Source organism: Chinchilla lanigera, unplaced genomic scaffold (genome assembly GCF_000276665.1).
Source record: "Chinchilla lanigera isolate Chin_1 unplaced genomic scaffold, ChiLan1.0 scaffold00046, whole genome shotgun sequence".
NCBI lineage: Eukaryota > Metazoa > Chordata > Mammalia > Rodentia > Chinchillidae > Chinchilla > Chinchilla lanigera.
Genome location: NW_004955447.1, coordinates 3206612 through 3218701, shown reverse-complemented (window position 1 = coordinate 3218701; position 12090 = coordinate 3206612). Strand labels below are relative to the sequence as shown.

The following is a 12090-nucleotide window of genomic DNA, read 5'->3' as shown; positions in this document are numbered from 1 at the left end:
AAGGCTCACTTCTCCTATTTTCAGGAAAGAGCTTTATCTCCCTGGGATATATGCCAAGACATGCTAGGATGGAACAAGTCTATTTGTGGTTCTGACTTTATAGATTGGGCATCTCAAGAAAAGTATCTGGGAAGAAATAAACAGGAATACTGGTGACACCTTCAAATGAGAAGCCAAGCAAACCACTCCTTCACTTCTGAGCCTGCTGATTTTATTAATTAGAGTGGATAGGGGCTTAGTGCTCCAATCTCCAAATTTTCTCCCAGGGCAAACCAGATCTATACAGCATGCCTTGTGGAATTTGGGATTCACATTTTAGGATGATAAGTTCAGAGCAGATAATCACTTATCTTCAGACACCAGAGAATATACTGTATTTTATACTCTTTACAAGATGGTTAATATAGAAATATATTTATAACCTGGACGTGTTTTTTTAGCAAAATCTTGGCAAAACAATGCACTCACTGTTTTAATTGCGTGTTAATTCATTGCACTAAACCTCGAGTGTTCTGTTCCAAAGTAGTAATAAGTACGGGATGAATGTCTGCTGTTTGCTGCCTGTTAATCTTACAGATCCTTGGCCGTACTCACCCACCTCCTTTTTACTCCATAACTTTCTGGATCATTTGGTACAGAGAACCAAGTGCATGGTAGAAATTATAATTTCAGGTTTTTCTCCCTAGTTTTCCTCATCTCTAGTGTAGCAGTCTCCTCAATGACTCTTACACATTCTATGCAGACTGCACATTTCATTAATAACTGTACATAGATGGCTGATAGCATCAGGAATTACAAAAGAGATGCAGATACTAAGTTTCAGACACAGATAGGTGTTGTAGAAACTGCTGTCCTGTGGCTAGGGGACCAAGTGGGGCTACAATTTCAGCAAAAGCTCAAGTATCACTACAATATCAATGCTTCTCTGACACTCCTTTGCGATGTAACAGTCTTCACACCCATGGGAGCACATCAAGAAACTTATTAAATGCACCATCCATCAGAACATTACTTTGGATTTTGACACAGTCTGACAGAAATGCTTTCCATGTCACAACAAACTCATGATTTCAACGATCAAATTCAAGACTGGGATAAATTTGCACATGCACTCGATCAATTCAACACATTTACATATGTCAAGGTACATTTTTGGTTTAACTTACACATTGTAGGATGTATTATTGTGTTCCTTCTGCTTATATCCTTAGTATGTCATAGAGGAATCACAAGAAACTGATATTGAGATACCCTGGAACCCACACTTACCCTGGTGCCACTGCTTCAACTTCAAAAGAAAAAAGGGCAAACTGCTTAGGACGAACTCTACGTGCCACAGACAAATAATAATTATTATTAATAAAGTTTCATAGAAACAAATTGAGAGTCTGTCTTAGCCCACATGACTTGTGGCAAGACCTCCTGCTGGCTATGGACAGAATAATTTCTAAGCCAGCCACCAGAGCTGGGTCTAGCAAACAGTCTGTGAAGTTCTGGTGCTTCAAAGCAAGATAACATGTCAGGAGAGGACTTTGACTCATGCAAATTTTTTCTAGCTTAGTAGTTAGCAGACGATCAGGTTACTAGTTAACCCTTGTCTGTGCCAGTGTAGTTTTCCAAAAATGCATTCTTGCTCCACTTTTGAACCTCGACCAAATCAAAAGTTCAACTCCATCACTTTCTGCAGCCCATGAGCATGCACTGCAATCAAACTGTACACCCAATAAAAGCCAGACACCATGCCTCATGGTCCTAGCCCATTATTGAGATTTGACCATCCTGGTGCCGCTTGTAACAAAAATGTGTATATTTTGCCTGTGTTTTATTCTGTCAACATACCTCTCAGCAGGAGATTGGTTATCAATGACCAGGGCACTGTTAATTTTTTTCTTTTAGTAGTTTATATCTCATATTTTTCATTAAATCTTTAATTTATTTAAGCATATTATTGTATATACTGTGAGATAATGGGAAAATTTCCTTATTCCACACGTACATATCAATTTTTTCCCAACAGTATTTTGTTGAAGAAACACTTCTTAAGCCATGATGTGCACATGGCAAGTTTGGGACAAAGTGAACAGAAATATATTACTTTGTTTATGTTAAGTTGAATTGTGAGTCTACTTTTATGTTAGTAACATGTTGTTTTTTAATGTAATATGCTTTTAATATGATTTGATGTCAGGTACTTTGGTGGCTTTAGTTTTTGTCTTGCTCATGATGGCTTCACTACTTGGGTTGAAATATGATGTTCTATTTTAGAATTATTTCTTGTATGTTTATAAAAATGAAATTAAAATACTGAAATAGATTTTACTGGATTTACAGTCTTTGTGTCACTGTCTGTAGTATGAACATTCTAACAATGTTTAGCTTTTCATCTATAGACAAGGACCACCATTCCCCCTGTGTATCCGCTTCAATTTCTTTGCTCAATACTGTATACTTTTCTGACCACAGGTCTTTTGTCTTGTAAATTAAATTTATTCCTAAATATTGTATTTATTCCAATGTTATTTTAAATAGAAATGTATTAACTGATTTTTTCTTAATATTAATTTATATTATAAATAATATTTAATATTAAATGCTTATCTATAAATTGTAACTTTTAAATTGTTTTATTAATCCTAACTCTCTGTAGTGAAATCATTAGCTTTTCTTTATGCAAAGATTATTCATCTGCAAATAGAGTTATCTTTACTCTGCCTGTTTGGATGTCTTATATATTTTATTCTTGTCTCTCTGTTGTGTCCAGGATTTCTATGCTGACTTGAAGCAATGAATGTGAATCTTGTTTCCTGGCCTTGGAGAAAAGTTAGCACAAGTCTTTTCCATATAGGAAGTACATCGATATCATTCATTCCATACCTAGTTGTAGAGGATTTCATCCTTATGGAATGTTTTCTTTTGTCATAAACTTTTGCATCTATTTAAGTGATTACATGATTTTAGTCTTTTTTTATTTTTTTTTTCATTTATTTTAAAATGAAATTAAGGAAAACATATTAACAAACAGACATCTATTTACAAAATAGCATAAGAACAATACAAACAACACAGAGTTACAAAGTGGTAGGAAATTAACAATGGTTGTTGTACTACGTAATAATATCTTCAAAGTGGTTTCTCAGGAAAACAAATAGAGACATGCAAGATTGATCAAATAAGTAATCATTAACTGTTCCTCTCACTAGATCCCATGATTTTTAAATTATTCTTTTCATATGTGTGGCTACAAACATTAGTTTTCATGTTTGAAGTTCTCACATGCAGGAATAAGTCCTACATGGTATATGATTCCTATAATTTGATCTTAATTTTACTGAAAAATTTTGCACCTGTTTTTATAAGGAAGACTGGCCTATAATTTTCTTTCTTTAGTGTTCTAAATTTGTCATCAGAATAACTGTGAATTTGTAAAATAAGTAAAGTGAGTCTTAAAATCTTACATTTTGGGGAGGAGGCTGAGAAACCGATCTCAGTTCTTTTTAATGTTTGGTAAAACTTATCTTTGATTTCATTAGGTTCTGGGCTTGGTTTTATTGGGAATATCTGATTCCTGATGTAATGTCTCTATTAATTGTTTGTCCATTGAGATGTTCTGCTTCTCATTTATTTCATCTAGGTAAGAAGCATGTTTCTGGAATTTAAATATTTTCTCAAGCTTATCCAGCATATTGATTTGCACACATGCAGATATTTATACAAATATGCATGCAAATACGTATGGAAATATAGGCAAATGTGTGCAATATATGAGCAAATATATGCAAATGTGTGTGCAAATATATCTACATACATATATATATATAGAGAGAGAGAGAGAGAAAGAGAGAGAGAGAGAGAGAGAGAGAGAGCAAGAGAGCTAGAAAGAGAGAGAGAGAGATAGGCCCCTAGTGATCCTTTTTTTTTGTGACATTACTTTTAATATATTTTTCCAATTCTATATTTTGAGTTCACTTTTACTAGTTTTACCTGTGGCATGGTTGTCAATTTTAGTGTAATTTTTAATACATTATAACTCATAGTTTTGTTGATTTCTCAAAGGCTGATAGTTTCTTTCTGATTTGAACCTTCCTCTTTTTTCCAAATCTGAGCTTGGTTAGAGCTGCTATTTGTAGTTCTTTCAATGAAAAATTTATCACTGCTCTTTTTTTCCTAATATAGCCATCGACTTACGAGGGTCCCTATTAGAACTAGTTTAGCCACAGCACCTATGTCTTACTGCGGCTTTCCACTTCCATTAATTTTTTTCCAATATTTAGTTGCTTTCTATTTTTCTTGCAATAATTTTAATTTTAACACTTTTCTTCTATGTAAATAAAGCTACAGAATTTCAAAGGTTCGGGATACAGCTCAGTGGCAGGAGCCCCTACCTGGGAAGCACAAAGTCTTAGATTTGATTCCTGGTACAAGAAAAACCCTCTTTTCTTCTATATAATTAAAGCCACACATTTTCTCTTATTCTAAATTTTATTTTAAAGTGAAATAAGTAAAAAAGTAATGAAAATAACAATATAAGTTTCAATACAATATAATAAGAGATTAACAATGGTTAATATATTGTGTATCAATATCTTCAAAGTAGTTGCTCAGGTTACAAGACATAGGAATGCATAACTGATCTAACAAAATAAGCACAAAAGGTTTTTAATGAAATGAAAAAGTCAATATATAACTATTTATCTATTGTATATATATATTTTCTTTCCCCATCCTTCCTTTTTACTCTCACCCATTCCAGTTTTTCCTTCTTATTGAGCAGTTTTTTTTTTTCTTTCATAATATCTATTGTAGGTTTTGGGTTTTATTTACTTTTTCAGTTTCTTACACATGGGAGACAATAGGGCGTTTACACATGTGAGTTTGATTTGCTTCATTTATGAGTATGATCTCTAGTTGCGTTTATTTACCTATAAAAGCCTCAAGTTTGTCCTTCTTTATAGCTGAGTAATACTCCTTTGTACAACAATACCACATCTTTTTTTATCCATTCTTCAGTTCATGGGCATTTGGGTTATTTCCAAGATTTACCTATGACAAACTGTACTGCTATAAACATGGTTGCACACATATTACTGTGCTTTTAATTCTTCTGGGAAAATATCCTGAAGGAACATTGCTCAGTTGAACAGCACCTGTAATCTTAGTTTTTTGAGATATCTCCACACTGATTTCCACAGTGGTTGCACCAGTCTACACTCCTACCAGCAGTGGAGAAGGGTTCCATTTTCCCCACACCCCCTCCTCCATTTGTTATAGGTTGATTTCTTGGTGATAGCCATTCTTTCTGGGGTGAGATGGATGCTTGGTGGTGTTTTAATCTGCATTTCTCAAGTGACCGATTTTGTTGAACATTTTTTCTTATATTTATTTGCCATTTGTATTTCTTCATCCAAGAAGTATATATTTATCCCAGATGCCCATTTTTGAGTTGAGTTTTTGAATTTCAGGGGCCTGATTTTTTTTCCATTTCTTTATATTTTTTGCATATAATTCCTTTGTCTGAGGCACAGGTGGCTAAAATTTTCCCACTCTGTGGGTTTTTTTTCTTTCTCTGTTGATTTCCTTTGAAGTGCAAAAACCTTTTAATCAGATGAGATCCCTGGTATCCATTCTTTGAAGTATCATCTGTGATTTTGGTTTTTGTTTATGAACTCTCAGCCTACAAATGTACCTTTAAGATACCTAAAATGTACCTATTTTGTCTTTCAGTAGATTTTTGATTTTGTTTTAATATTTAGATCTCTGATCCATTTGGACTTTATTTTAGTTTATGGTGATAGACATGGTTCTAGTTTTAGTCTTCAGCATGTGAAAAGCTCATTTTACCTGCACCACTTATTAAAGAGGCTATCATTCTTCCAAGGAATATATTCTGTCCGTTTGTCAAAGATAAGGTGATTAACTGTGTTTGTAGTTGTGTTTGAATCTTTTAATCTGTTCCATTGCTTCTCAGGTCTGCTGTTTACTCATACCATGCTGATTTTATCACAGAAGCATTACAATACAGTTTCAAGTCAGGGATTGTGATGTCTCATGCCTTGCCTTTGTTGTTCGTGATTGTCTTTGATATTCCAGGTATCTTTGTTTCTAAATGAATTTTTGAATTGCTTTCTGTAAATTTATGAGAAATGCAAATGGATATTCACTGGGATTGTGTGAAATCTGTATAAGAGCTTTGGGAGTATGGTCTTTTTCACAATGTTGGTCTTTCCTATCCATGAACATGGGATATTTTTCCATTGTCTGATAACTTCTGCAGTTGGGTTTTTCACAGTTCTGTAATTTTCAATGTTTAGATGTTTTATTCCCTTTGTTAGAGTGATTTCTAGGTATTCAATTTTTTTTTTTTTTGGATGCTGTTTTGAGAGGTGTGTTTTCTGTAATTTCTCTCTCGGGAGTTTGTTGCTTTTGTAAAGCAATGCTATTGATTTTGTAGTGTTGCCTTTGAATCCAGCTATGCTACCTAACTTATTTATTAATTCTAGGAATATTTTGGTAGTGTTCTTGGAATCTTCACATTTTCTCCTTTCTGTGAGATATTTGCATTGCATTTATTTTTCCATATCTCCACTTTCTGCCTATGTGGATTGTCACAAAGCAAGGCATACTATAACATGGATATTTTAGCAAAGTTGTAGAAAGTGGGTAAGATTATATACAAGGGACTTATTTGTATTTTGATGGAGACATCCACCTTATATCTAGATCTGTCAGGAAAATTTCTTCAGTTGCAAAGAGTTCTTCCTTATTCTCATGCATAGTGACTACTGCTGAGTTGTAAGAGAGGATCATACATAAACATATGTGCACACACATTAAAGTGTGAAGGGAAGCCTTGTAGCAAACATGGCAGAGACATAGAGCTCACAGGCTGCCAGGAAGATTTAGAAATGCTCTCATGTGGAATGTGATGACAAAGACAGATAGGTGTTTTGAGTCTATCTAACTTCTTAGGTACTATGCAGCTGAACTAAAATACATATGATTGAATAGAACTCAAAAAAGTATGTGAAACATCTGTGCTCAGTCTTATAAGTGCATAGAATTAAGTAGTTTGTTTCCTAATTTAAATGCTACAAACTTGTGTGCAAATATAAACATCATTTCCTCCACATTTGCCTTTTATATTGAATGAGTTTCTATCAAAATATCATTATTTAAGGCCTACTTTCTACTAATCCTCTCTTTGTATATTTAACCTCTACTCTCCTGGGTATTTTCGGTATCCTACATAATGACTTCTTGTCATTTAAAGTACTACACATGTTTATAATTCAGCAATATCTAATATAATATTTAACATTTTTTATTCTGGTCTATGTCTATTTATAGTAATCCAAACACAAGCAGCAATATGACTTCAGAAAATTGTTTCTGCCTCAGATTCATTATCTATAAAATGTGTCTTGAAAAATATCTTCTTTCTATAATGTTGTGAGAAATTACTGGAGCTAACATTTTTCCATTAAGCAATCTTGTGTAGTTTTATATATCTTATAAGCCAGGATCAGTAAGACAAGCCTTCATAGCACATGTAAAACTTTGTGGGTACTGTGTTCATAATATGCAGGTCAATAGTAATTTATTTCATGTACTTCACTGCTGAATTCTAATGGACCATATTCAAAAGTTTTTATCTACCTTTGTTTGTTTTCTGTGTCTTGCTTTTAGATATGGAACTCTGTCTATCTAGCAATGAATGTTAATTTCATTTGTCATTCTGATACTAATCATCAGGTGATCTTCTCTGCCCACATGGTAATTAAGGAAAGAAGTCAGTGACAAGAAAGGTGTATGAGAGCTTTGCATCTGATCATTAACCTTTGATTATTTGACACTTAGGTAGGAAAAATAAACAAGATAAACATAGCATTTAATTTTGAGTGGGAGTTATAGAGAGAGAGAAAGACTGCTACAGGTAAGATGAAATGGTATCTGAAAGCAGAAAGATCAGACAATGGTGAGAAAAGTGCCACAAAGCATAGAAATTGGTTTAAAAATAAAGAGCAGCAGTGCACATTTTTTTGCTGCTGGGGCAGGAGGAGTCCATACAGCAGTATGAAGAGTGGTTGCCCAGGTGAACCAGGCTAGCTAGAGTTGCATCATGCAGAAGTCTTCTCCAGCTAATGATACTGAGATAGGTTTTGTAACTGAAAGCATTAGAGCTAGGGATATATGTATTTTAAGGTTTGAAATATGACTCTAAGTTCTAGCTGTGCAAATGATTATATAGAAGTAAACCTAATATACACTTAACAAGTAGAGTTTGAAAATAGTGCAAAGGTCCACTTCAAATTTCATGATGAACTGGAAGGATAATTTTGAAGAAAATCTTAAAGTATATTAGGACTTTTATAACATATGAAATAAATGGGTATTATAAGTGGAAAGAAGACAGATTAAACAGGATTACTATTAGCCACTGAATTGAGATTACTGTGATTTGATGTTAGAATTGTAAGGAGAGGAAATAATGATGCTATGAATCCTGCCCGGTTGTGAATCTAGAAATTACATTCACACTACAAATGGATTGCAGGAAATCCAGTGCTCATGAAGTTTGCTGATTTTACCAGGTTCTCATTACCTAAAACCACCTCACTAAGATTTTGCTTACCCACCTATGCCTTCGGTATTGGAGGAGACATCGTGAAAGATATAGTGTATGATTCAAACTGTAGTCTGATATAGGTCAATGCTTTGAAAATTTGCTTGAGTATGAACCTAGCACTCTGGCTAATACTCAAAATGGGGACCTCAACAAATGTACTGTGATCTTTCCTTAGCCACATGAGTTTGTCCTTAGTGCAGTTCAGAGTGAGGCACTCTGGAGATGCAGTCCTTAAGAAAGAAATCACTCAAATCATGCACATCACAGTGATTGATTGGCACTAGAACTTATAAGTGTGCTGTTGAATTTTTCAGCTTTCTTGCTTCTAAATTTAATTAAGGGAAGCACTACTGTCTATTTCATGGCTGATTCAATGTGGTTGATGTAACACTGACATATATATGAAAATTATATCTGGATTAATCTTATTTAGATTAATTTTAATTCTCTCGTGTTCATTTACAAAGATCACTGACAAGTTATGAGAAATCATCAAGGCATTCACATGTGATCAAACAGAATTAGAGATGATGGATTTGGGATCATGCAGGCCGTTACAAATCCAAGTGGATAAGAAAATCTTCTGGAAGAGAGAGAAGAGACATAGTTTTCAAACCCAGCCATGGCTCATCCAATACTGGACTTCAGCCATTTGCTCCTAGCCAGAATCCTGGCCAGAACGCACATACAAATAGGAACTCTCAAACTATGGTAAAATTATAAAACTTAAAGCACATTTTGACTCACCTTATAAAGCATTTGAAACAGTACATAAACCCATTTTCAGTGTCCACAACAGTTTTATAGAGATTTATTTGCATTTTGAAGAATGTATACATTTTAAAAAAAATAAATGTTCTTGCCAAATAGTTAATTTTTAAACTAAGCACTTTACAATGTCATACAAATATGTATAAGAATTTCAAAAGTTTCTTCAAAGTAATGGTATATTTATCTCCTCAATTGTAGATCAAATACTAAAATTCAAATTGTAGGCAGTCATTTAACTTTGTAGGAACACAGCAAGTTCAACAGTATATTTGCTAAAGTAATGAAAAACATACAAATATGAGTATTTGCCATTGATTCTTGTTTTAAAGTGAGAAATAATCACATTCCTCATTTCCTACCACATACTCAGTAAAAATAGTAGGCTAATATATTGTTACACAGCAAATAAATGATTGAATTCATGCAAGACACATTGGAAAACCATAGCATAATCTCGTAATCTAAATTTTTATTCTGGGCAGAAAGTTAAAAATTTATTGCTAAAAACTGATTACACATTTTCTCTCTTGATATTCAAATATAATGTATTAACACTAAGGTGATCAATATTTTTCTAAGGGAAAAATTTCACAAAATTATATATACTTTGATATTTCTTTGTCTTGTTTCCATTAAATATATTTGGTTCAAATTTCAAATTTTGTAATTAGAAAACAATTCAATGTATTGATCTGTTTTTTGAAATGTAATGAGCCAAAATCAGTGCCTCACTGGACGGGGCACAAGAATGACAGAAACGCACATTTTGTCTATCTAAATGTGTGCAATAAAAATTATGGCGATAGATCGTTAATACTGCAATGCACTCATTGTGTAAATTCACAATCACATTCTTATAACAGTTGGCAAGCTAACGAGCTAATTTTTATAACACAAGAAAATCATTACTTTCTCTTAATAAACTGACTGGGATGGTGGTTTTTTGATTTTATGGCATATGGAGAAGTGGACATACGACCCTTGTGAGCTCCTCATTCATTAAGTTCCATGTACACTGGGAAGCTTCTCAAGATTCCAAATGTACTTAGCATATCAATCAAAGTTCAATTTTTAGTGATCCTATGAACAGAATTTATTTAGAATGAATAGCTCTCTGGTAAAGTCCCAGAGGAAAAGACAAATGAACACTCATCCTGTTGAAATCAAGACTTTCTGTCTTGTAAAGAGAACAACACAAACCACGTGAATATGAGTAACTTCTCAAAACATTGTTACCATTTGCCAAGCACATAGTCAACGTTCACAGAAACAAGACATGATATTTGAAAAAAACTGGAAGATGGGTTCTCCTTGAAATTCTGGGGCTGGAATTAATTATTGCCCAATTCAGCACTTTGCTGATCTTAGAAAGATCTATTCCCTCTTTGTGCTCTTTCCTGTCTTAATAAACTTATGGTAGGAAAATAAGCAACACTTTGTGACCAAAAATATAGCAGTTGCTACACAGGCTAGCAGGAACCCAATCACATCCAAAGAGTGGTACTGGAACCAGGAGAGGTCGTGGGCTGCAACCCGCAGGTGCTTGGCTCCTTTGTGGCGCATGACAAACTCGACCCAGAAGACTGCTCGGTCCAGGGGCTTCATTGGCTGGTCGTGGTGAATTCTTGATAACCTCATGGCATTCTCTTTATAACTGCATGAAAAAATGTAGAAAAAATACTAAATGTTTAACTTAATGTAATTATAAGACATTTGTTATTATAGGAGAAAAAGATAAAACACAGATTCTGACAACTTTTAATTAGTGCAATACCTTCGTTAAACTGCTTAGAACTTTTAGGGTTGAAAAGACGAATGTGTGGAAGAAATATACTCATAACACAATGTGTCAAATGTGCTCAAAGGAAAAGAAATAACATTGTATTGTACATATATGGCTTAATTGTCCTTTGAAAAGCTTGATATCATTTGAACTCTAGTATCTAGAACAGTTCTAAGACCACAATGGTGAATGATTCAGAATGATTCAGAATTATGGAATAACTTATTTAAAACACCCATATCATAGCAACTAACATCTGACTAGTTTGCTTTACAGAAAGAGCCAACTGAAAATAAATATTAATGAGTCATTTTTTACTGTTCTAATTGCTTCTTTCCACACATTTTTATATTTATAATAAAAAACCATATATCTCTAAGCCAGATATTCTCTGAATGAAAATGCTAGGTTAATTTACAAAAAGAAATATCCAAATACATTCACTCTCAGTTGATAAAAGGAACTAAAAATATCTTTCCAAATTTATACTCCCTAACAGTTAGAAATCCTGCTGCAATAATGATAAATTTCAGATCTCTATTTCTCGAATGACATTGGGAAAAACTTGTTGTTAAGAACAAGATATATTTTCACATCAAATTTCCTAATAATTTCAGTAAATTAATAGGTTTTACTTTTGTTTGTGACTTGAGTTAAAGACACCTCCTGGATTCATTGAGATAAGAGAATGTAAGTGGTTTGAGAAGAGATGTCCTGGTGTTGGCAGTACATTGTGAGGAGAGAGAGCGGGAAATAAGTTCTGAGTTTGCAAATGTTTGTGGAGCAATAGAACTAAAGCCAGGGAATACTTCATTATAGTTTTCCATGGGCATAGGGAAAAAAATAGCTGTCTTATTTCTCTACTGTACTGAAACAGAAGTCCAACAATAATATCACTTCATTATTCTTATGC

At 33.6% G+C, this 12090-nt stretch overlaps 1 protein-coding gene across 1 annotated transcript in view; it reads right to left on the bottom strand.

Annotated features, from left to right (window-relative positions):
- Nucleotides 1-10768: 10768 nt before the first annotated feature.
- Nucleotides 10769-12090, bottom strand: part of LOC106149477 (UDP-glucuronosyltransferase 2A3-like) — a 15749-nt gene continuing 14427 nt past the window's right edge. The window contains exons 4-5 of the mRNA XM_013518474.1: nt 11432-11463; nt 10769-11048 (exon numbers count right to left, since the gene is read on the bottom strand). Coding sequence (XP_013373928.1) covers nt 10769-11048; nt 11432-11463 — 312 coding nt within the window. The remainder of the gene's footprint in view (nt 11049-11431; nt 11464-12090) is intronic.